The 27,935-nt window shown below is 39.1% G+C and overlaps 1 protein-coding gene across 1 annotated transcript; it reads left to right on the plus strand.

Annotated features, from left to right (window-relative positions):
- The first annotated feature begins 4,988 nt into the window (after window positions 1–4,988).
- On the plus strand, window positions 4,989–27,935 carry LOC139475981 (sodium-coupled monocarboxylate transporter 2-like). Its single transcript, XM_071259206.1, has 15 exons — window positions 4,989–5,354; window positions 8,065–8,130; window positions 8,762–8,813; window positions 9,282–9,349; window positions 9,631–9,785; window positions 19,264–19,404; window positions 21,724–21,856; window positions 22,502–22,590; window positions 22,925–23,040; window positions 23,633–23,700; window positions 23,911–23,997; window positions 25,774–25,979; window positions 26,179–26,276; window positions 27,541–27,662; window positions 27,885–27,935. The coding sequence occupies exons 1-15, from the start codon at window positions 4,989–4,991 to the stop codon at window positions 27,933–27,935; spliced, it is 1,818 nt and encodes a 605-aa protein (XP_071115307.1).

The following is a 27,935-nucleotide window of genomic DNA, read 5'->3' on the forward strand; positions in this document are numbered from 1 at the left end:
TGTCTTTTCCATTGCCGGCAAGCTATATTGAAGAACGCGAAAGTATGAACACCTTCATCCATTCATCCTTTGCACTACCTCTGTTGAGACTTTGTGACATCGAAAACCTCTGGCGTTATGCACTTGAAAATGCAGATATGGACAATCCAGACCTGAGAAACTCTGCTGACAACGTGAAGGAACAGTGGGTCGAATCTGGGGAACGTTCCATGTGGAGCCTCTTCGAAACATAATAGCCACGTACGACCAATCACGTAGAGAGATGACATTCCAAACTGTGAAATTGTCAGCAAAACACCCCAACAAGTATAAATTCATTGACTTGATAGAGAAAAAACAACCCAATGTTGCAATTACACTGGGCCGGCCAGTGCCATCCATCCCAGAAAGAAAATGTATCGTGTCATGGATGACCGCCTGAACGCCCCGAAGACCCATCTGCCGCAGGGAACATATTCTGCCATTGTATATGGAGATGCTCAGCCTGTTTCCCATCTTGTTCGTGTACTAGCGTAAAATGTACACAAAGAAAAAAGTTAAGCACATCCCTATTTCTGAACCATGACAAATGGCAAAAATCATGGTATGGGATGACTGACCACAGGGGCTGGGCGATTCCAATGTCATCGGATAGAACAAACATTTGACAACAAATAAAGAAGATATTGGTGAGTTGTGATTGAAATTTACTGACAAAATCATCATGGTAACACAGGTACAGTTTTTGACCTCAGAAAATACCTAAACAAAGTATGGAGCTGCAGGATTAAGGAAACGAGTTACGTTTGATGTTTCATGTGAAAATGTTCCTTAACGTCTCTACTTGACATGACACGTGAAACAGATCAGTAGCGGGTATAACCGCCACATGCCCGTAGGACGCATTCCACCATACGTCTCATGCCTCCAGTCAGACGTTGGATCTGTTGATGGGTCAACAACAACCACTCCTGATGCAATGCTGCTTCCAGTTGGTGGAAATCTTGTACAGGAGGATCTCGTGCCTGTATGCGCCGCCCCAGAATATCCCAAACATGTTCAAGGGGGTTCAAATCTGGGTTCATTGCTGGCCAGGTTTGAGTCGTTATTGCATTGGCCCTCATGTAATCCACGACTGCATGCGAACGATGAGGCCTGGCTTTGTCATCCATGTACTGAGGTCGAGTAGCAAGAGGGTGGTTGTCACAATGAGGAACGACAACTGGCCTTAAAAACCCGGATGTACTGAGCCCCTGTTAGGTTCACCCTTATGGTGCCCAAACCCAACCTGCAATCATGAGAGATACACCCTCAAACCATTACCGAGCCCCCGCCGTATGCAACAGTAGGTTTCATGTTTCTGGGGGTGTAGGCCGTGTTCCGGTGCCTCCAAACTCTCCTTCTTCCATCAGTGACGTGGAGCAGAAAGCGACTTTCGTCTGACCAATGGATCCGTGTCCAAGTTCTCAAATTCCTTTTCTGTCGCGCAATACACCATGCTAAACGAGCGGCTTGGTGGCGATCTCTCAACAAGGGACGCTTTATGACTCGTCTAGCCCTCAGTCCTGCTGCTTTCAACCGGTTCCTGACGGTTCTGGTGCTGAAACGACGATTGGGCAACCACATATGTTTCAGACGAGTACTTGTTAAAAAGGGTTCTCGGCGTATGAGACGAAGAAGGTCCCTGTCTTCACGAAGTGTCGTCACAGTAGGTCTTCCAGATCTGGGACGGTCCTGTACTTCACTGGTCTGAGCATGTGTCTCGACTAAACGGCTTACGACAGTGTGATGATAACCCAAATTCCGACCAATGGCATTATAAGACATTCCTGTGTTATGCACGCCGATTATTTGCCATCTTGTGGCGTTTGATAATCGTCTTCGTGCCATGGCCACACAATGTCATGGAATAACTTTTTAAAACCGAGCTTCAGAAAGCAATTTTAACGCTTAGATATACTTTTTTTAAAGATACTTGAGGGTATTATATATATTAGAGTGTGCTTAACTTTTGTCTTTGTGTATATGTCTCTATATGCCATGTTGATATGAATAATAAATGAATCAATTTAAGATAGAATATAAAATAATTGCTCAAATCTATGATGACATAAATACATCACCAGAATTATGCGATGTGAATTAAATTAATTTCTCTGATATTTACTATTACTTTATATTTTCAGCTGGCTATAAACAGAAGCAGACTCCCTGATTCGCTACTGTATAATTTCTATATCTGAACATCAACGACTGGCAAAGTGACAAAGTGGGAACCTCCGTAGGAGTATACGTAACATCTTGTTATCATAGTCACCGCCAGGGCTTGTAATAGCGTGAATTGCTCAGGATAAGATAGCTGAACAACTATCATATAAACTGTTGGGTCTGTAGAGAGTGGTTACAGGTGCTTCCCTGCTGCAATATAAGCAGCACTCCACATGTGCATCCTCATGGAACAAATTAATTGCTCACTGACCCAATCGCGCTATGCATATAAAACAAAGGAAAATTCCATGTGTTGAATCATATGTACACCCTGTTTAGCTCACATCAGCTGACCTTGGTCGCTACTGAGGTAAGTTTCTCTCTTCATTTCCATACGATATGCATATATGTCGTATAACCGTGAACGGGGGATTGCCTAACTGAAAGTTAAGGGACCATTGCAGTAATCAGATACTTTCATTGTCAGCTTCCGTGTCAGGTATGAAATACTGTTAGTTTTACGCCAACAACACATTTAGTAACTCACTATTGTTTAAACCTTTGGGGAACACGAACCTCTCTTGTATTCCTTTACGTTACAACCTACTACTTGTTGCCACAGATGGTGTTGTTACGGAAGTGCCTATGGTTCTGATATGTTCATCATAATTCGAATTCAATATAAATCCTATCCACATTTGACTGTTTTCCTAATGATATGCACTTTATTTAAACATGTTTAAATGTGTTTCAATGTTCAAATATGTTTGAAATTGTAACATGTTTAAGTTTAGACATGTTTGAACTTTAAACATGTTTAGATTCTAAACATGTTTAAACGTGTTTAGATTCCAAACATGTTTAGATCATGGGAATGGTGTGTTTAGGTGGTGTTTATGCTGTGAGGCGATAGCTCATTTCAGGTCTTGAAGTGTTGAATTAGAACACACCAAATGTGTAATCAGTTTTGGATTTAAACACAGACAAAGCAACGTTTAGTTCGAAACATGTTTACATTTTAAACAATGTTTTACAGTGTAGAGAAGCAATAAGTATATTGTGATCAGGACTTATTTCTCAGCAGGTGTTAGACAGTTTATTAAATTTCTATGATATGTTGATGGGTCCATGAATCATGCGATATAATCTAGTGCAGCGTCCATTGGGCACTGAACTAAACAACGTGCATTAAAAAAGGCAACATATGCATATGTGTTACAGAATAATACAATAAAGCGTGGCACGGGTATTGCTCGCGAACCTATGATCGTGTAGCGTATCGTCGTTAGTTAACATTGGTTAAAGTGTTTATTCAGTAAACACAAATCTAGGCCAACAGAGACCGTATTCACTTCACCGAGCAGTTTCTAATCTCTTTTGGGAAAATGCAGCGATGACGCTTGTTAGGCAGTTAGGTTTCGTTAAAACTGTTTGTTTCGATTACTGACATAACGGATGAATAGAATCCGTATGAGAGCTCAGTATCAAGATGAGGATGTCCAGATGTATAATGTGTATTCAATAATGAAATACTCCCCGAAATACTGATAATTAATGATCTATACTCAGGTAGGACAATTCAAACCATAATATCTTCACACATCCCACCTGCTCACCCTTCCCTTCACAATATATGTGAACACAATTATGCAGAAATTACTGCAACTAGCCAAAACGAAAGTAAAACAAAATTAGTGAAACAGCGACAGAGGCCAAAATAATTGTAGGGAACTGTTAATTTTTAGTTTGTTTCCACCAGGCTGCACATCTCATTCCTCACAATCAACGCCAGGAAAGGTAAGAGTCGTCTCACATTTTATTGTATTGAGTCTATCTACCTACCGAGTCTATTGTTTTCCAACAGTCAATATATGTTCTTGAAATAAGATCAGTTCTACTAATGTACCTTTTCGAAGGAGAGAGTTTGGTTTCTAATTCAAGCATACGTGAAAGCCTCCTCAATATAGGATGATAATGAGTTGATATGTGGTGGCAATCCAGCTTGTGGGAGAGTCTACTATATTTGTTTTCTATTTTACTCTCTTGGCTATAATGTGAAACAGAAGTTGTTTTATCATCTTTGAATTATAAGTTATATATCTTTGTTTAATGTACCAATTTTGATGATTGTACATCACTTCACCTGTCATATGGCAACAAGCAGAAAATTGACTCTACTTGTAGCCATTATCATTCACATAAAATACCAGCTTTATACACCTTACGGCGCCTGAGAAAAAGATTTTTCATCTTTTTTGTGAAATTTGATTTTCGTAAATTTCATGAAAACAAACTAACAACAAGGTCACATGATATAAACAAAATATGATTTCTTCATTAGACGGAATATGCACAAGCTCACTTAATTATGTAGAGTTATTTACATAATTTATAATGCATGAATACATGCATATATGTTTGTCATTCTGTTGTTCAAGTTCTATATGACAGTCCGTTTGCTCGTAGTGTACAAATCAAACGCTTCGTTGAATAGTATTTTGAAAACACACACTAAGTCGCCTAATACGACCCCTCGAAACCTCATTGAGTACTTTTGGGTTATTCGATTTGTGTTTGGATCAAACTCTTTTTGAAATTAGTAGCAATACAGGATATTATTTACAGCTCGATGTCTTTGCTTCAATACGTATTTCAGAACACATTCGTGTTGGTTTGTATTTTATGTGTTGCTGTAGTCGAACGACTTAGTGTAAACGGAATGATGTTTGTTATTGGACCAGAATTACGTGATAAATTAAATATTTAAATGAACAATCGTGTTCCATTGGCAGAGGACGGCAATGGAGGAGCACTACAGCATCAACAGCGGAACAAAGAACACCCTCTACTGGGAGGACTATATTGTGTTTGGAGTCACGCTTGCCATCCCAACCGGTATTGGCCTCTACCATGCGATCAAGGACAGGAAAAAAAACAGCCCATCAGAATTTCTGGTTGGAAACCGTCAGATGGGCACTATCCCCGTAAGTTTGTCGGTGACGGTGTCCTTTTTGTCAGCGTTGACGTTGCTTGGGATGCCTGCCGAAGTCTACATCTACGACACAATGCTCTGGTGTCTTGCTCTCGGCATGGTATTGGGCCTGGCTGGAGCGGCACATCTCTTTCTGCCCTGTCTATACAAGCTTGGGGTAACCAGCGTCTCTGAGGTACGATGCTATTATCAACCGTCTTTGTTTATTAACAAGTTTCATGGACACATTTAGAATGTCCGAGGGATGTTCTACAGAATATATCTGGGTCCAAAGAAATGCATAGGTCCGACGGGCGTCACGCCTGCCATGGATACTGTTGCTATGTCCCAAACGATTAGCCATTAAATTGGCGGAAAACCATTATGTTGAATAGGTACGATTGCTCTACGGTGTAACATTTATCGAAAAGAAAATATCATTAGCACTTAAAGTGCTGCATGAAAAAGAATAAGTAAGGTTCGAATATTTATAAATTGCGATATTAGAAAACTATAAATATCCCTGGATATAACGCTAGCGATGAGATCGTATCATTGTACGTTGTATGCATTTGGAGTGGTGTTTCTTCGAACTGACGTCTCCCAACTAGCCTAATAAGTACTTACATTAAGTATGTTATCGCGACATTTATAGTTTATTGTCATATCAGATTCACTGCACATGGGCGACAGCACTGACATCCACAACGAAGATCCAAATATGTACTTGAGCGCTACAGTGTTTGACAAGAGTCTTTGTAGTTCGTAACATGTTTAATATTGTTTATAATTGCGAGCAAAAACAATGCTTACCCACACACGTACAATAACAGCAGTCATGGTGAATAGGTAACACTGCTCATAAACTGACATGCATGGTTTGCTCCCTCTTGCGTCAGTATGTCGCTGACAGTTTCGTTCCGCATCTCGAATCTCCAATACAATAAACCTCTCCTGCCTATACCCTGCTGTTTGTGTACATGAAACCACCATCGCACAAATAACTGCAACCTCAGGGTGGGAAGAAACCTCGAATGTGATGCACATAACTTCAGCAATTTAAATATCTAAATTAAAAAAAAGAAGTATTTTAATGTCTTTATTACACAGATTAAGGAAAGATGAAGGAAGTTAAGTAATCAGCCCTAAATGAACATGGTTCAGGTTTTGGACATGCTGCTAACACCGGTGAGCGCATGTTAGTTATTCACACCGCTCCTCAACCACAATCCATTAGATAAACACAGGTTGAACAACAAAAAACTTTAAAGTCCACTGTGATTCGCCTTCATGCGAATTCCTAAACATAAATGAAAAACCCCCTTCATGCGAAGACCCCATCCACGTAGCTGTAAAGGCCTTGGATAACGTTAGCGCTCAGGGGAAAAGATGGCGCCTTTTTGACAAGCTAATAACAGTGAACGAGAGCAGCGCTTTGAATGGTTATATGGCTTCTAGTCGGAAGTATAGATTTTCCGTAGGTTATTGTTACTTAATATTGACAGTAGCGGGTGACCTCGAATTGTTGAACACTACCAAGCTGACTGTCGTTTATTTCCCGATGAGCGTCAGTATGTCACGTGATTACATTGTCAATCGAGCGGAGACATACAACTACTTGAGGGGGATTCCTCAATGTTTAAAAATATCATTAAAATCATAAGGGAAAACCGAGGGCGACATCGATTCAGGCAATGAATATTGTAGGCTGCGAAGTCAGACAGATCATGTATATGTCGGGTCACCTAAATGATGCGTCCCTTCGAGGCTATAACTAAGAATGCTCGACTTCTCAATAGAAATCACTAAGCTCCACACTGTCGTGTATTACTTCAGGAAATCCATCCGCGCCGCCTCAAGCGGTCATCAGCAGCCGTAGTATGACTCAAACACACACACAAAGTTCACAGAACGTTAATATCAAAACATTTTCAGCATCACCCGTGTCTTGATTTCTTCCCAACGCTATCTTTACTGGGTGCTGCTTTTATTTCAACTGAATGACATTGTTCTTGCCGCCATTTGTAAAACCAACGGATGTCACTCCAAATGGAATGCTTGAGAAGGATGACGTAACGACGTCTAAGCTCTCCGTGTTGACAAAGTTCGCTTTAAATAATAAAAGTTTGATGTTAAATAGATAATTTTGTTATGATTGATGTATCTGTCAATACAAGGATTGAAATTGTACTGTTGTACGTGGGGTACTGTCTTCATCAGCTGATGACCGTCAACAAATACAACTTCAATCCTTAAACAGGATTTAACAAACATATTACAACTGTGTATGCCACTGAATCCTTATAAACAAATGGAGTTTTGGAAATCATGATTTTGAAAAAAATAGAAATAATTATTTGGAGTATATGTAGCAAAACGTTTTGTTAGTTTGTCATAATCTGAGTTATTACATCCGAATGATTTCAAAACAGATTTTTTCGACCGTGATATTTCCCCCCTGTCCGAAAGTAAAATCTTTGAAAAAACTAAAACATAAGTGTGAATTTATGAAGATATGTTGCACCATGATAGGGTTCATACGTGTGTATGGTATCACAAAGTACAGATACAATATATGTGATCAATAAAATTGTGACAAGTTTTCTCATTAACCAGAAGGCATATAGAATATGCGGCTCACACTAACACTAAATTCCGAGGATACCCAGATTAACATAATGTACTTTAGTGAGTGAGTTGGGTTTAACGCCGCTTTTAACAGTATTCCAGTTATATCACAGCGAATCGCGGCGCCTTAGACGACTTGGCCACCCGTGCCCCCCTAATGTACATCAAGTCAAACATGGAGAAATATATTTTTATGTTTAAATGGTTGGCCCCTTATTCCATGTTCACATATTGAAGCAGTGTCGTCTATTGTGCTAAACCCCTATTTCCAATTGCAGTACCTCGAACTGAGATTTGGGAAGCGAGTACGGATAATGGCATCTCTTAGCTGGACTGTACAAGTGGTAAAACAGTTATTGGAGTTATGTTTATGAACGAAGTGGGTATATTAGCTTGATTTCGTTGTAACTAGTTTACTGCTTATTATGGCCTATGGCCTTTTATTGTAATTACGTCCGAGCATGTGCGTTGAGATATACGAGGCGTTGAACAGTAAACGTACACACATGACATGGACATTTATCATTTGTGAAGCCCATGATTCCGAGATTTTGATTTACAAAAAAAACAACCGAAATAGAACACACATACTCCTTGGATGGTACTCCCTCTGTGTGTAGGGGCATGTTCACATGTTCACTACCAGGGTATAGAGAAGTGGGGAAATGTTGTAAGGTTTTATGTGGATTTGGAGCTGGAAAATACATTAAATTATTTTGAAACGTATTTGATTATGTTGAGCGCAATCCTTAACGAGACATTTCATCTAGTTAATGTATCATACTCCGATTGCTTAAATCTTTGTCATGCAATCAACCATTCATTTGTCTGACAGATACACTAACTACTCGATGTTATTCAGGCTGTCGTCATTTAACTTTAACATTTCTGACCGGACCTTGAAACACCATTTTCTCTTTAAGGTATGGATATTTGTCTTAACGTTGCATACATTGCAAGTGAATTGATTTTCAGCTGATGTACATGGCGTTTGTCCTTTTTGCACCTTCACTGGTGCTTTATTCAGGTAATATACTACACTTTTAAACAAAAGATATCTAGTGTTATTCCACATGTTGTAGTAATTTAATGTGAATAATATTTGAAACTTATATAAAGTCTGTATACATGTAATTCTCTGGCAAAGTTAAAGTCGTGTTCAAGGCGGTGTCAGTACCATATCTTGTAAGAACTATTTAGTTAAAAGTATGATTAAAGTCAGGAATTGATTTGAGCAACTCTTCCGTATCCAAATGGTTCGATGTATGATAAGGGTTATGATCACAGAGTAAAGTGTTACTGTTTAAGAAACAACTATCAAACATGTAAGTGTTCTTTTCTTCGCTCTCGCCATATACCTCACACTGTGACAGTATTTTGTGACATATTAAGTAAGGGTCGCCAGATATGCCATACTCCTTTTGCTTTTTTACGGCTTTGCTGAGCTGATTTACAATTCATTAAATGTAAATGAAATATTCTATACCTGTTTCAGTGACTGGGCTGGACCTATGGCTGTCTATCACCACTATTGGGATCATAGTGACCTTATACACAGCTCTGGTGGGAATATTTTTAATACATGAATCGGTGGATAAATGTGTGAATGGATGGATACATGGAAACACAATTTCAGTTTGTACTAACTTGAAAATTATATATGGTATTGGAGACCAAAGTTTCCTGTATGTGCCCAAACCTGTAACGTGGCAACAATAGCAATAATATATCTTCTATGATGTCTATTTCACATGTGTTCACATTTAACCGAAAAAGTATAATATTTCCTCCATGTCGCCTTATGTTACCCAATAATGCATTATAAAATGTGCTGGTATCTTTAGGGAGGCATGAAGACAGTTTTGTGGACGGACAGTCTACAGACAATCATCATAGTATTTGGGCTTGTGTCTCTGCTAGTTCAGGGATCCCTGGCTGTGGGAGGCTTCTCTAGGGCCTGGGAAATTGCGAAGGAGAGGGGGCGCCTGCGATTCTTTGAGTGAGTCTTTGACACAAACCTATGTCTACATGGACCTAAATGTACAACTAAATTCCTCAACATTTTCCAAAAGTTGTGTTCATACATGAACATACTCCCACATATTTATTCATACACCAGCATACCACCAAAGATGTGTCCATACACCAGCATGTCACCACAGTCGTGTTCACATCAACAGACTATCACAGATTTCCCCATGCACCAACATAGCAATACGGTCGTATTCATACATCAACCTACTTCCACATATTTGTCCATACATCAACATGCACCTACAGCTGTGTCCATACATTAACCTACTATCACAGCTTTGTCCATATATCTACAAACTATCACAGATATTTCCATAAATCAAGAGACAACCATTACTCTAGTCATAAATCAACACCCTATCACATACATCAATATACTACCACAGATTTGTCAATAAATCAAATAACTACAACATATCTGTCCATACATCAACGTACTACCGCATACAATGTAGTTGGCAATAAAAAAACACACCACCAAATGGTTGTCAATAAATGAACATACTGCAACAGCGTTGTCCATACAGCAAAACATTTTACCAAATCAGTGTCACTACATCAACATACTACCACAGCTTTGTCCATACATCAACATACTACCACAGTTTTTTCCAATCATCAACATACTACCACAGTTTTGTCCATACATCAACTTACTACCACAGCTTTGTCCATACATCAACATACTACCACAGTTTTGTCCATACATCAACATACTACCACAGCTTTGTCCATACATCAACATACTACCACAGCTTTGTCCATACATCAACATACTACCACAGTTTTTTCTAATCATCAACATACTACCACAGTTTTGTCCATACATCAACTTACTACCACAGCTTTGTCCATACATCAACATACTACCACAGTTTTGTCCATACATCAACATACTACCACAGTTTTGTCCATACATCAACATACTACCACAGCTTTGTCCATACATCAACATACTACCACAGTTTTGTCCATACATCAACATACTACCACAGTTTTGTCCATACATCAACATACTACCACAGTTTTGTCCATACATCAACATACTACCACAGTTTTGTCCATACATCAACATACTACCACAGTTTTGTCCATACATCAACATACTACCACAGTTTTGTCCATACATCAACATACTACCACAGCTTTGTCCATACATCAACATACTACCACAGTTTTGTCCATACATCAACATACACTACTGCCTAAAAGTTCATTCCCCTAACACGCGTTGAGAACGCGTGTAACACGCATGTGACACGGGTGCTCAACGGGTTGCACACGGGGTGAGCACCCGTTGGACACGGGTGTGCAACGGGTGTGCGTCGCGTGTGCAACCCGTTGCACACGCGTGTGCCACGCGTGTAACACGGGACCGGGTTCCAGTTGAAGTTGACAAATTTATCAAATGAATAGTGAGATAAAACAAAACAGTGAGATGTGAAATTTGAGTTAATGAGCGGCCATTGAGCTGTGCTCACCAGACCGTAAATACAAGGTCGGCCCATCTTAATTAGTGTTCGGTTGCTAGACTTTTATGGCATGAACCATTCCACTAGGGTCCAGTCTAGCCATTGTGGCTAGCCGACAGTAGAACAGTAGTGAATTTAGATGCGAGTTTATTGCTAGGGGAACCCCCGTGTTGACACGATTGTCGCGGGTTGGTAAATGTTCGCCATTAATAAAATGATTGTTTGTGGATTGCGAACATGTTCATTTGCCCACACGAGTCATTCCATTAGATTGCAAATATAACGTTTTTCGTTCGCCAAATTTATGCTTTAGACAGTACAATTATGATATAGCCGTCACCACTACTAATGTCTCATTATTTCACGTAGGAATATGTCCCATTTCCCCACACCCCACTTTCTGTGTTGTATTTTGAAAGAATAAATAAAAGAAGGTTTTGTGTGGGACACTTTTATACTAATTATAAGAGGATGTTGTAAATGAATATGAACAGCCATGCTGTCTGACAGTTGATAGAATTTTAGATCTTCACAATCACCGGGTGTGACCATGTTGACAGAATCTCGTTAGGGTTTGTGATTTTTACATTTGCCCAATGACCATGGTGAGTATTGCTGGGGATACCAAACGTAACAGTTTATTATTAGAGGTTGTGAGTACCTATACCACGTAGATAGGATATATCTAGGATTTTAATCCTTCTTTGAGAGGCATTTAGAAGTTGGAGTACTTCGTTAGGAGAAGATTTATGGGTGACTTTAATCCTTTCTTTCTCTGTGGGTAATCCTTTCATGTTGATTGGAGGAAGTCACTCAACCAGGTCATGACAGGTCGTGAGTTTACTCACTAACTACTGTGAGCGTTTTTGGCATGACATCTTTTCTTGTATAAACATAGAAACGATGCTCACTCACTCACTGTTAATCTTCTGCAGTTTGCTGGCAAAGTCGGGATAAACCTCAGTGTCAAAGACGATCAAATTTAGTTCGAATCCTTGTTTATATGTGACATCTCCCAAATGGGGACATTTTCATAAACTTGGCAAGTGATGATGAATTTTAATATTAATATTATTATAGTTTATGAAATTGTTAATAAAACTTTAATAAAATTGTGCTTCACTCTCACGAAAAATATATTGTCTGTGAGTAAATTTATATGTCACGTTTACATCGGCATTTTTCAGTGATATTGGGACTACATGAAACATGGCTGGTTTTACATTTCTGATACAGGCGCTTGACTGACTGAGTAGTTCATGATCAATAAGATATGTTTAAATCAGTCAAGTTTGCAACAATAGATGAATAAGTTGATACATTTGGACCGCAGTTACCGATTACCAACTTAAGACATAGAGACAGGGAGGAGATATATAACCAAACCTATGATCCTGTTGAGACAGTTGACAGTTAGAACGTTGGATTAAATGACAGTAACTAATTTGAACATTCCCCAGTTATATCATAAAATACATCATAACTCATAACAGTCCGAGAGACAGCTTCCAGACTTATACTAGTATTGAAGGGACAATAGCTTTTGACAGTTTAAAAGTAAACTCACCTTAAGGTGCTTGGCAAGTCAAAACTTACCTCCCTGTATATGTTTTTTAGGTTTGACAGCAACTATGCTTGTAGATTTCATAGATAGACATGATTGGTTAGCTAGATGTTATTACAATAAGCGAAAATGTCTTAAAAGTCCACAGTTTGTTTAAAAGTACAAAAGTGTGTTATAGATCTATCAACGTTTTCTTTTATTGAACATAATATTTGCACTATATTGCTGTAAGCTGTAAATAATCTAGCCTCCCCATGTACGTAACTTACATATATTTATGTATGACCAGAACAGCAAATAAAGTTCTGGTAGATAGGTACCTCGGAGATTTAACGTGCGCTTTCCGACTTTAGCCTATCTTGCACACGGGGAAGCACTTATACTATTAGGGTAAAAAAGCGTAATGATTAAATAAAGAAGTGCAAACACCCCCCCCCCCCCCCCCCCCCCCCCAAAAAAAAAAATAAATAATAAAAAAATAAAAATTAAGTTTAGTCCTTGTAGTAGTCTCTTGGTCAGCTTCTCATCCTGGGGGTCGAGATTCTGGTAGAGACTCTTGGCAAGGAGGGCGGCGGTATTGGCGACGAAGTGGTTTGAGGTCGATACGCCACTACTCTGGAAGAAGTGGTACAAGTCTGTGTAGTTTGTGATGTCGTACTCGATGTCCTGTCCCCCCTTCTTGTGCACCATGACGAAAGGGACTCCTTGTTTGAGATATTCCTTTGGGGCGTTGATCTGGTCAACCTTGAGATCCGGCCGGGGCTTGTAGTGGTTGATCGGAATGTCTGATTTTTCCACTAGTAAATAAAGTTCTTTGGTATGACCTCTTTTATCCCTGCTGACGTTATCCTAATGTTCAATTTCAGTCTGCCTCACCAAGCGTAAGAAAGCATTGTACATGATAAACCACACGGATGCAATTTTCTATATATATATTTGTAGATATGAAGCATTCTAGTTAATTGTGGATACACTGGGCAGACAGAATTGTGTTTATTTCCAGGCCATCCTGATCGTCGTTTACTACTATAAGGTGTATGGTTGGAGGCAAGATCAAAGGCGCCGCACAGCATTTATTAGATAACAGACGGAGTCGTCCGTTTCGCTTTGAACAACCACCCCACCTGTCTGTAGGAGTTATATAATCAGTGCGCAAATAACTGTGTCAAGTCCACTGCCGGGCTGATGCGGTGTCAGTGTCAGCGATGAACATGAATGCCCAAATCATATACCTGTAGCACTCACAAGTTGCTTAGCCAAAATATTTGAAAAGTGTATATTCAATTCTCTGATAACAGCAAATATAACCTTAGAAAAAGATTCAACATACAAACAATCAAATGTAGAACACAGACCTATGCTTATTATCATTTCTTCTGGATATGATCAACCTGCGGAACCCTCTATCCGATGAAGTAACTAATGCTCGCTCATTAAAAGAAATCAAATCCTTAATTAATCGTTCTGATGCAATTATTAATAATTTTGACTTCAAATATTTTCATAGATCATGCCAAATTGTCCACTGTCGCCTTAGGCTCGGCTGCAGTGACTTAAACGCTGATAAGTTTAGACGACATGTATCAGACATACCAAACTGCACTTGTGGATATCACCTTGAAGATGCAATTCACTTTTTCTATAACTGTTAAAAAATACGATAATATCAGAAACACTGTGTATTTCTACACACATGGGTATGGTCTAAACATGATATCACATGGCAGTAGTTAAGCAGTTCTACAAACATGACTCTTCTTAAATCAGTTCACGACATCATTGTCAAAAACAAAAGGTTTGAGTAGCTTAATTTTATGCATGTAGTAAAGGAAAACTGCATTACCTTATTTCACAGACACCACTTGCTTCAGTGTACTGGCTTCGTGTATTTCATTTGTGCATTTTGTATGTTTATGTTCATCACTCTCTTATATATATATTTCGCTGTTGTTAAGTTGTTACCTGGAGAGGTATTACATAAGCAAGTTTTGCTTGTTTACCGATCCAGATTTCTTTTGAAATAAAAATACGTTTAAGCCAACACAGCTAACCCTAAAACATATGATTGTAAACTATTCAAAAAGGAGCACTAATCTCTGGCTTCTTCTCGGGTGTCGAACTCAAACTCAAACTCATTTATTCTTAGAATAACATGACATACAATTATCTACAATTTTTATTATGTAAAATTTAACAAAAATAATAAAAATAGGATACGTGGATACTAATACAATTTACCAATTGTATTGTACACATTGTTAAGGAATTTAGATAGGCCTTTTAGATTTCTTACACTGTTAGTGGTCATGATTTTTTTAAATGTTTGGAAACTTAAGATATTGCTTATTTAAGAGTTCATATCGCCGTTGGTGTAAAGCTTCACATCGGAATGAATAATGCAATTCATCTCCCACAGCGATAGAATCACAGAGTGGACACTGGCTGTCTTCCCTGGGAATGTTCAGCCATCGACCAGTTTCAACTGGTAATCCTTGGTTAGAAAGTTCTGAATTTTAGTATTGGGAGAAATATTGATTTTAAGAGCAGTAGATATTTCGCAAATGAAGGTTGATTCTTCAGGTAATACGACCTTTGGATTTCCGCTTGGGCTTACTAGCTGCCGTGAGACAATTTGCTCGTTAACGCAACCGAGCGTGACAAGAGACTGGGCTACCAGTCTGCAAGGACAGCTAAATAAACTTACGCATTTTTGAAAACTGATTGGTTACCCGTGATCTATGAAGATTTCAACAAAGGGCGCATGCTAATTAATTTCTTCAGCCTAAACAAACAGACAAATAACGGCGAAAGCTCATCGGATGTCGTTATTTGGAAATACCCCTGATTGTTACAGTTTGATAATAAAAAAAGTATCCCTGAGTGAAAGCATTTGCGGATTTCGGATTGCGTGGATGATACAATTACTACTCCCTTGTTGTCATCCACATTTTCTGGTATAACCCTACACTTCTGTATTTGTCGTAATTCACATGCTGCTCAGTTAATGAATTTATATTATGTATACTCAGTTGTAGCACCACTCAGATTACCGGATAAAGGTTCAAGTTTGGTCTTTCTTGTACCTGGGGTAATTATTTAATCTAAATCCAGGTTTGAAGTGAGGTGGAATGTGAATTATGCACGTGGCAGCCCAGCAAGAGATGTATGATCAGTTGATTTACTTTTTTTGTAAATCAACTGATCATTCCCAGACATCAAAGGATCAACAGGAAATACGTTGATTGATTAATTACTGTTATCTTGCACAGTGGATATGTCAAAAGTAAGTGTTTACATGTGAAGGTAGGGTTACTAAACCTAGGGAATACACTCATATCATGGCGTGAAGTACAGATGTAAAAACAACATACTTTGTTCAAAGGGTAACCGATAATACACTGACTGGTTGTTCATTGTTATCTAACTCAATGTATGTTTTTAAGAACCGTGGACATTATAAAAATAGTTGTCACGTGGGCTTTCTCAGCTAACTTGGCACCTATGTGAAACAATTGAAACAAACTAAGTGATCAGTTAAGAAACAGACACGGGTTATAATATTCGATACATTTAAATAACGTTTAAAAACGATATATTTAAATATTTTAATATATTTTATATATATTCCAAATATTGTTTCCAAATAATTATTATTAAAGTATTTGATTCTCACATAGACATTTGACATCGAATAAGTATTTTTGTACAGCTGCAGACGCAATGGATATTGTTCCTTTATGTTGATATTCCCGGATACATTATAACTTTGGTAGGTTGTAATAATGATATTTGCATTTTGTTTTCATTCATTCGCTGCAGCTTTGAACGGAATCATTCTTGTTCCTTTCCGTTTGGTTGGGAAGTTTTTCGATGCGCGATAGACGTTGTTTTCACAAGTATTTTCTTTTGTAAGCGTGTATATGTTACAGTCAATGTGTAAAATATGATTCACTCAGGCAATTTATTAAATATCTAAATATTTCAGTCATTTTACAAATTGACTGAATAATCCATTCATTTATTTAACCGACTGACTAAAAATTATAAAGACGACCAAAAGAGCTTAAACACATCACAATATATTAATTATGCTAAGAAAAGAAGCCAAACAATACAGAACTGTACTTGGTGATGATATTAAACATAAACAAATATTTGGAATTCGTTATCATATTAATAAAGATGGACATATTTTTCAGTTAATTTGTAAAATAAACTGAATATTTAGGCGTTTAATACATTTCCTTAGTGAAATCTGTTATACACACGGTAAAATAAGCAATGTGCAGATGAAATATTTACTTTGTGTTGCAAGTCAAAATAGTGTACACGAAGATCGCACAATTACCAAGCAAGTGACTGATCAAAACTGCATCACCATTACCGATGCTCCCCACAAATATACCTACATTTCAAAAACTGTATTTCATTTTTGTTGATCAGTGTGACCATATGTCCTTCTACTTTCAATAAAAAATGCGCTTACGAATGGCGAGCACAGGTCGCGAACAAGTCTAGATTTCTGCTATATCATCCGGGTACTCACTGAGAAAATACAGTAATGCACAGGTAACAACTACTCCCGCGGAATTGCTTTAGATCAGTGCTTATTTGTACGTTGAAATACTATATATTGTGAATGCCAAAATTATGTATCAAGGATCAAGTAGAAGATACATTGACCGTTGCACTGGGAGTTTATTCAACAGACCGTGAAAATAACACTGCTGTATCTTATTATTTATTTTAGATGACGCAGTCAAAGCTCACTTCTCCTGGCAGCCATTATCGAACGGCCAGCTAAAACACAACCCCGCGCTTACGTCTACAGGTCTCTTCCTGTAGTACGGTAATTAGTATTCTCTCCCTCAAGTGTATCCTCAATGATATAACCCACCCTCATTAATTACATGCTGCTCTTTTCCAGCCTCACGGCTATGGAGCTGTGATAAAGAGTCCAAGTCATCATAAAGTAATTAGGGTCCAATAAAAACAATGCGCCGCCAAACCTCATACATATTATCACTGAAAGTCGTACTACAGACGGTTAATGTCAAATCACAATAAAAGCATTTCAATTGCAATAACATGTTCCAGGACCATGTATTCTCTTAACACCATCGGATTTAGAAGCAATGGTCGTATAAAACAAAACACATCTATTTGATCACAACAGTATTCATGTTATTCCCACAAAATCACATAAAGAAAGGAGACATTAGGAAATACATGTGCATTATCATTTTTCGTCAGGATAACAAAATTTTCTCTCCTTGTTACCACCTCCAGGTTCAGCTTAAGACGGGTCCTCCTTTGGTCAAAAGTTTGTTCCCCCTCTAATGAGTGTGTCACGCGTTGCACACGAGTGGCGGACGGGGTGCACACCCGTGTGCAACGCGTTGCACACGGGTATCACACGCGTGACCAACCCGATGCACACTGGTTGCGTAACGCGTTGCCCATGCGTGTAAGGGGAATGAACTTCTAGGCAGTAGTGTACTACCACAGTTTTGTCCATACATCAACATACTACCACAGCTTTGTCCATACATCAACATACTACCACATTTTTGTCCATACATCAACATACTACCACAGTTTTGTCCATACATCAACATACTACCACAGTTTTGTCCATACATCAACATACTACCACAGTTTTGTCCATACATCAACATACTACCACAGCTTTGTCCATACATCAACATACTACCACATTTTTGTCCATACATCAACATACTACCACAGCTTTGTCCATACATCAACATACTACCACAGCTTTGTCCATACATCAACATACTACCACAGCTTTGTCCATTCATCAACATACTACCACAGCTTTGGCCATTACCCAACACACTACAAAATCAGTGTCCATGCATCAACATACTACCATATCTTTGGCCATACATCAACACACTACCACAGTTTTGTCCATTCATCAACACACTAACAAATTAGTATCCATACATGAACACACTATCACATATTTCTCCATACATCAACACACGCCCACAGCTTTGTCTATACATCAACATACTACCACAGCTTTGTCCATAAATTTACACACCACAAATTTGTCCATACATCAACATATTACCACATCTCTGTCGTGACTTAAACATATTAACACAACTTTGTTCACTAATCAGCATAAAAAGGCTTCGCCTTCAGTTTCACCTATGCACTAGTTCACACGACAATATTATCCACGAGTCTTTAGGACAACCTGTATGCTTTCTCTTCTCAAAAAACGGTAGTCTTCTCCTGGTAAGTAGATTGACTCTAAGACAGTAAGCATAGATTGAGGATCTCGCAAAAATGATAAAATATATGCGTATTAGCTTTCATCTGAAGGACTATATCAAAATGAGTAAAACTGCACAATTGTATTCATCCGATTTTAGTTTCAACCCTAGCCCAGGGGTGCGGCATTCGGTATGGTCTGTGTTTGTGGGTGGAGGAATCACGTGGATGTCCAAGTTCGGGGTCAATCAAATAGTGACACAGAGACTCATGTCCTGCCCTACCCTCAGGAAGGCGAAAACGTACGTATGACGTTCCACGCTGGAATTTTGTACACGTAAAACGCCGCACTTATACTATAAGCTCACCGGGTCCGAAGGTCCAACGTGAGCTTATGCCATACCGTGTCGTCCGTCGTCCGTCGTCCGTCGTCCGTACGTCAACAATTTTTTTCGAACTAACTTCTTCTTGTGAACCACTGATTGGAAATTAACGAAATTTGACTGGAAGCATCCCTAGGTGGTGGGGATAGAAAAAAAAGGAACAAATGGTAGCGCTGACCCCACAGGGCAGGGGCCATATAGGGGTAAACGACCTCTTCTCTGAAACTAAGGATAGATATCGACCATATATGGTTGGAACCATTCTCCGGTAGTGGGGATACAAAATTGTACAAATAGAAGGACTGACCCCCAAGGGGCTGAGGGGCGGGGTCAAATAAGGGGTAATTTGAGCGACTTCTTCTCTGGAACTAAGTGATAGATATGAACCATATTTTCTTGGAAGCATTCTCCTGTGGTGCGGATAAAAAATTGTACAAATGGTGCGGTTGACACAACCTAGTGGACACAGTTAAGATCCCCAACGTATAACCATATTTACAATTGCTGAGTATAATGAGATGAATGCATATATGCTACCAGGATGGCCCGAGGGCTCTTGCTCCACTCCTGGGAATTTAGCCCTTGGGTCATAACTTTGAAACAGTTGAAATCCCCACCCCATAACCATATATACTGATGGGCATAAAGCGACAAACACAATCATGATATCATAATTGGGCCTGGGGTCTTGTCACACCCCTAGGGAATAGGTTCTTGGGTGAAAACATGGAAACAGTTGAGATCCTCACCCTATTACCCTATACATGTATACATGCAATTGCTTAGTGTATCAGGACAACTACACATACGCTACCGAGGTATACGGCCCCATTCTACTTATATCGTCCCTAGCTTCAGGTCATAACTTTGAAAAGGTTGAGGTCCCCACCCCATAACCATTTCTTCACTTTCTAGGCATAAAGAGAGGAATACAAGTGCCGTAGCTGCAGATTAGGCAACTACCTCACGCATAAATTTCACAATAATACAATTTGTTGTCAGTAAGATGTATGTTGAAGTTACCATAGATCTACGTAATTCTGACGGTGTTTAAAATCCTCCAAAAATATTTCCCTTGGGGGAACTTTGCTTCCCTCCCTCCCCCGGACTCGCTGTACCCCCCTTGCCTGAAGTCTCCACAACTACGCCCCTGACACAAATGCTATCCCCCACCCACACCCTTAGGGACTTATCTTATAATAACTATCCGGGTGAAATGTAGAATATATATTTTGAGGAGCATTACCACACTTGATACAAATGATACCCATGCTATTCTTCATTAGACAATACATCCATGCTACCAGGACTGGTCCTTCTGTTTATCTGCCCGGCACTCCCAAAGGAGTTAGAACCTTGACCATAACATGCAAACCGATATTATCCCACCCTATTAAAAACAGATACATTGTATACATTTGTTTGTTATGAAGAAAATAATAGATATATGCAATAGGATTCGCCCTGGGGTCCAGCCTTGCCTCTGGAAACTTAGATCCTTGATCATAACATGGAAACGGTTCAGATCTTGATGATACACTTGTCTCTGGAGAAGTACACGTTCATGCTGTCAGATTTGCCACCCCGTCCATTTTAAATGCTGACAGAGTTAAAATTACGAAATATTTGCAGAAATGTATATTATGTCATGATTACTTAAATAACCAGGTTAGCGATAATGGTCCTATGGGCGTCTTGTTCCTTTCATTGTCAATTAATAACATAATGAAAATAAAATACATTTCTGACTACCTTGTTAACGATCAACTTCACTGCATAAATACGTACAAAACTGATATCGAAAGATCACTTTGTTGAGAACGGAGTACGTTTTCTTATTTTAGCGCCATACGTAACAACTGCATGAGCACAAAGTGTTACTCATCATTGTGTGTGCGTATACAGAAATGTACCGTCAATATAGACGGTAATGTTTCAAGATTAATAATCTGGGTAAACAAATCTCGGGTCCACAAATTCTGAATATATCGTTGTACCTTATGTAGATACACAGACGTCACAAACAGTTCTCAATCATAAAGTTTCCATACAGATGGGATTATGAATAGGCAAGAAATGACAGCATTGAATTATATTGGTCGCCTTAAATATTGAATGTATTGGTGCTTAAAATCATTAGGACAGGGTTTAATGAAATCGGTACATATTTGAAAACGTTGACAAACTACCCTCAAACGTTATGGGATTAAACATGTTCAAGTATTCTTTGTATTGCAGAGCCCTATGGTTGAGTTCTGTAGGCATTGTCGTCATTGTGACTTTGTGCATACTGATAGGGGTGCTCATACATACATTCTACAAGGACTGTGACCCAATGAAGTTCAATGACCTCGTATCTAGTTCTGATGAGGTAAGATATCAACCAACAATTAACAAAAGTCATTGGTTGATGCCAAAATATCTACCTGTCGCTGATACAGATGTTGTCAATACTGTGATGTTCATATGTATTTGATTTGAACTAAAATACTGCCAAATCACGTGTCGTTTATTTGGGAAATCTTACAATAAACGTTCATGCGAACGGGTTCTGGGCATGTCTAAGGTTTCCAGCAACCTAGAGGTAACTATAATGATCGTGTGGCTAGGCTAGGTGACTTGAATTGGTTGATTGCATGTCCCAAATACGTTGATCGATGTTTCTGTTGTCTGTCAGAGGATTGGCGATTGATTACAAGGCATCGTGTAGTTGGAATACTGCTGAGTGCGGCGTTAAACAAAAAAAGCTAATGCACAAAACAGCTCAAACAAAGTATACAAGACCAGAACACCGTACTTTCTCATTCATTTTTATAGCGGTTGGGTACACCCCGTGGCGAATCAGTTGTTGATGTTCCGCAGCAAAATATACAGACATTATCAAATATTGATAACTCTGTTCTTGGGTACTTAAATGTTGCGTATATGATAATAAAACACTAAAACACTTACATCGTGTTATTCTGCAATTATCCTTTTTACAATGCAAATGTTTTATTTGCATTTTAATTTTCAGCTGCTTTCGCTGTTTGCGATGGACATATTCGCAACCACGCCCACCCTACCTGGCATTATTGTGGCATGTATCTTCAGCGGGAGCTTAAGGTACTGTCCCCGCGAAATAGGCAACGATAATGAATGAACGGTCAGCTGTATTAGACTGAAGTGGTGTAAAGTGCCAGTTATGACAGAGGGCTCAGGTGCCCCAGTCAACTGAAGCGACGAAATTCGCTGTGCAAAGTGACCTGCCAGAATCATATCCCACATTGTTATTCTTAGTTTTCATCATTGGTGTTCCGTTTTCAAGTCATTTGATCACTGAGAAATGATTTGTTTCTTTAAATATTATTTATTAAATGTCCTGTGCATTATTTATATCCTTTTGGATGAGGTCGTACCTGTGACAGCTATCTTAAGCAGTGTTCCCCATACTTCATAGCACGCTGTCGTCGGGTCTGAACGCCCTTGCTGTAGTCATGCTGGAGGACTACATCCGGCCCTACTGCTGCAGCACCATCACCGACTTCCGGGCCACAGTCGTCTCCAAATGTCTTGGTGAGTATAATCTTGATTATACACAAGTAGCACTCTAGGAAGCCAGTGTGGGTCTCCCAGACTTCGGGGGTATGATTCTTGGGCTGTGAGTATAATGTTGAAGACAGACAAGTAGCACTCTGGAAAGACAGTGTAGGTCTCTCAGACTTCGGGGGTATGATTCTTGGCCTGTGAGTATAATGTTGAAGACAGACAAGTAGCACTCTGGAAAGACAGTGTAGGTCTCTCAGACTTCGGGGGTATGATTCTTGGCCTGTGAGTATAATGTTGAATACAGACAAGTAGCACTCTGGAAAGACAGTGTAGGTCTCTCAGACTTCGGGGGTATGATTCTTGGCCTGTGAGTGTAATGTTGAAAACAGACAAATACCACTCTGGGACGTCAATGTGGGTCGTTCAGACCTGCAGGATTCATTGTCTCCATGACTTCGGGAGTATGACCTGTGAGCATAATGTCCCCGTTCCTTGGTTCCACACAACGCCTACGCCTAACACTGTGTAACATGAATTTTCCCTCAAATTTAATAAACTACTGGTCAACTTTCTTACTGAACCTACAGCAGGACAATTGATGTGGTGCGATTTATTGCAGTGGTTCTGTGTGGAACGTTGAGCATGGCTTTGGCCTACGCAGTTTCATTTTTGGGGAACATTTTCCAGGTAAGATAAGATACAGGTAGCTATTCAGAACACAAAAATAAGAAAAGACACAGGTTATACAACATATATAAGTTCTCCTTTAATAACTGTACTTTACTGTTGGATCGTATTTGCAAAAACGAATACAAAATCATAAATTTATGCGTGAAGTTAAATGTGAAGATATTTCCTGCCTCTATTCTAAATGTAGAGTAAAAACATGTTCTTCAGATGTGCTACACAGTCATGAGCACCATAGACGGTCCACTGTTAGGCCTCTTTGTCCTTGGGATGTTCTGCCCCTGCGCAAATTCTGTTGTAAGTATATGCCTGACTTGTAACATATAAACAGATGATTAACAATTGTAAAGATAAATAGCTAGATCGATGGCAATACACCTATGAAATATCAATAGTTAACTTTGATGCCATAATACACGATCGGCAGTATCGATATACTTAATTACATTAAAATGGAAAAATACTGTTGATCAATTACATTTCTGAACAATGAACACTATAGTGAAGATGGTCCCAATAGTCACCCTATCTTTGTAAGATTGACTGACAACAATTAATACACTGTGTTTCTCTTTGCAAGTATTTATCCATATACAGAAATGTGTTTGTGCATCATAAGTGAGTGAGTGAGTGAGTATGGTTTTACGCCGCTTTTAGCAATATTCCAGCAATATCACGGCGGGGGACACCACAAATGGGCTTCACACATTGTACCCATGTCGGGAATCGAACCCGGGTCTTCGGCGTGACGAGCGAACGCTTTAACCACTAGGCTACCCGACCGCCCCTGTGTATCATAAAAAAACCCATTCAGTTAATGTACATAAAAAACAGCATATGAACGGAGGACAACTCGATCAACAAATCGTTAATGAGATAGAGAGAGTTTATTAATGTCAGATTCATTATTATGAAGAACACAACATTTCGAAGTATATGATGTTACCCCTTCTTGGTGAATGACTGCTTTACAAGGACGCAGAAAGCATCTATATGTACATGCAAAAACAACAAACGTAATAAGAGTACAAAGGTGGAAATTAATTAGTTAATTAGCGCTGATTGGTGATTACATTGTAGCTATTGACAAATGGAAGCCAGCTGGATGTGTTGGGGAAATAATGCTACAGATGCAACAGTTATGTTCCCTGGTCTCGGTTCAAGGCTGGCTCGTATCTCTGAATGTCAGTGGCCTCTTTGACGCCAGTTGTTGATTTTTGATGGACGTGACTTTGATAGTTTCCCTCATGATTGTATGGCCTTGTTTCTTGATTCGGAAATTGCGGTTTTATGGTCCAGTTTGTTCTCTGCATCCTAGCAGTTATTCGCGTAATGAAGAAGTAAGCATATACTCCGAAACATTGTGTTCCTCATAATGAAAAAGTTGACATCAATAAATTCTCTCTCTGATGTGTTCCACTTTGAAATGCCATTCAAAAACTTAATTCGTTAATGCTTTAAGAAACTAGGAAGTGATGTGAAAATATGTTAAAAAACCCAAACAGGCTAGGAGCAGCCCATTCGCCACCATGTACCGAAGAGACCCAAATCACTTTTTATCAATACGATGATTATTTGGCACGTTATCAAACCTGACCCATGTGGCTTGCTGGACTACACACAAACACAATATCCGGAAAGCAAGCGACTATAGGTCATTAGCCTACGGTCAGTTTAGGGGATATGTACTATTGGTAAGCCATCAGATACTTATTTCTCATGAGAAAATCACACATTACACACAACGTTATTTAGTCACATGTCATTCTAGAGAAGATAGTAAAAACGTCAACATATGTATCATTGGGAAGCCATCACCTATAATTATTTGTCATTACAAAAAATACATATAGTATCATAGAAACATTATTTAGTCATCATATCGTATGATAATAAGAAAGTCACCCATATTTTGAGTAAATATTAATAAATCATTCAGTTTGTTCGGATTTCCTTAACATAAAGTCAAGCACAATTAATTTGTTGTGTGGTATAAAGAAGATCATAATTGATATTTGAAAAGTTGCTTTTTCTGGAATGTTTCCTTGAACGAAATGTTCTGCTTTGTTTTAGGGTGCGGCTGTTGGATATGTCATTTCCTTTACATTCATGTTATGGATAAGTATGGGTGCGTACCTTAACGGTGTATCAACGCCTGTGTCCACTACGTTCGTCAACGGATGCAACTGGAATGTAACTGGTCACAACAATACAGGACTATACACTGCTCACAACTTCACCAACGGCGATGGCCATGCTGCTGAAGAAGTAGCAGCAAAGTATGTGGCTTTAGGTTTTGGTAGTAGAAGGCCTACTGTTATGAGTCATGTTTCGTAAATGATAATAACGGATATTTTGAGCTACATGTACATGCCCAGTTTCTTCAATTGCTCGTGTTATCGATATCATTGTGTATCGATAAACACGGTACTCCTTTCAGTGTCTGAACGTCAGGTATTTGACTTTGTCTATTTTCAGGGGCTACTTATCAATTTATGACTTGTCATACCTAAACTACTGCGCCACGGGAATGTTTGTCACTGTCGTGGTCGGACTAATGGCGAGTCTTGCATCACGTACGTTTGTTTGGTACATATATTTCTACCATAATTCTGTATTTGTCAATGGCCTACTGCCATTTTCATGTATTCACAAACGAGTTTTAACCATACATCCGTACCGTATCCTCTACCGATGCATTTCCTTTGCATTTTGCAAACAATGTTGGTAAAATGTTGTCTGACGGGCTCATGACATTTTGCGAAATACATCTACAAATGGAACCCTTGGTATTCTACTTTAGACTATTTTGTACTTCAAACAAATTTCTGTAAACAATTTCCAACAATGCCACTAGGTAAAAAATAAGTAACTATGGGGAATATGAGTTTGTGTAAGACAAAAGCGTTCATTATATCTGATGTCATAGGAAGTAATGCTACGAGACATAACTTTAAATTTTTATTTGTGATGTCATAAAGAAACGTCGTTTCTGGATACAGATCAGCAACATTTCTTAGCTCTTGAATTACATTCTCCACGAACGAAAGGCATTTCGTTCGATTTGGAGTTTTGTATGATAACACTCAATAGCAAAGCAACAACCTACGATCGTGGGTTTCTCTAATTCCGGTTCACCCCGATTATGTTTCTAGGTTTATCAGCATCATACTCATGCTCGTGGGTTTCACCAAAGTGGTAAATGTCTGAGACCTGCATCACTTCGGGCTTTCTTCCCCCATCAAGCTGACACGCCGTGATATAACTTGAACATTGTTCAAAGCGGCGTTAAACCCAACCCACTCACTCAAATGCAACATGTACGTAGTGATTTCATAACGATTCCGCATATATGAATAAATTGCAAAAGTTTCAGTTGAATTAACATGGTGTACATCGACATAATCCTGCGCCGTAATGATGGTCTCAAATACTGACTTATTTACTTATTGTTACCTATCAGAGAGGGTATAAAACAAGGACTATTCGGTTTGGAGCATAACGTGTCTGAGTCGGTGAGCTGTGTAAAACCGGCATGAGTGAGGACTAGCGCGCACGCACGCACGCACGGACAAACACACACACACACACACACGCACGGACAAACACACACACACACACACACTCTGTTTGTGTGTGTTTGTGTGTGTCACAACACACACATGCTCTCTCTCACACACACAGGAGCTGCTCTTAGCTATACTGTGCAATAATCTTGAACCCCGTTTCACCTAACCTTTCACCACAATTCTACAGTAAGATTACGACAAGTTTGAAGTTTGACGTTATAGTGCCGTTGACAGGATGCGTCGGTAAAGTTGTGTCGATTCTTTTTTCTAGGGCGGTTTGCTCCAGAAGCTTCTGTATCCAGCCAGTACAGCCGATCTATTCTAGACGAACTCTGTCCGTGTCTGCCCAAGAAGGTTTTGAAAGTGTTACGCTGCAATGCTCAACCAGAACAGGTATATACGAAAAGTAGAAAAAACAAATACCTTTAAGTTTGAGAGAGAGAGAGAGAGAGAGAGAGAGAGAGAGAAAGAGAGAGAGAGAGAGGTGTTAATTAGATATTATTTGATACATTGACTAAAAATCACAGAAAGCAGGATTAGTACTGACAATTTATTCTTTTTTTCCCTTCATCTCAAATGTACATATGTATTCGTGCTTGTTTATTTTTCTTGCAGTACGAAACGAGTGAACAGATCCCATTCGATGTCACCGTACACGCCATTTAA

Source organism: Haliotis cracherodii, unplaced genomic scaffold, assembly GCF_022045235.1.
Source record: "Haliotis cracherodii isolate W230 unplaced genomic scaffold, xgHalCrac1.p SCAF_3, whole genome shotgun sequence".
Taxonomy (NCBI): domain Eukaryota; kingdom Metazoa; phylum Mollusca; class Gastropoda; order Lepetellida; family Haliotidae; genus Haliotis; species Haliotis cracherodii.

Excerpts from the sequence above, each read along its gene's own strand:
- LOC139475981 (XM_071259206.1), top strand. The coding sequence starts at position 4,989 with ATGGAGGAGCACTACAGCATCAACAGCGGAACAAAGAACACCCTCTAC. Across the intron at positions 23,041-23,632 it reads AGTCGTCTCCAAATGTCTTG|TGGTTCTGTGTGGAACGTTG; the intron begins GTGAGTATAATC and ends GATTTATTGCAG. Across the intron at positions 26,277-27,540 it reads AATGGCGAGTCTTGCATCAC|GGCGGTTTGCTCCAGAAGCT; the intron begins GTACGTTTGTTT and ends TCTTTTTTCTAG.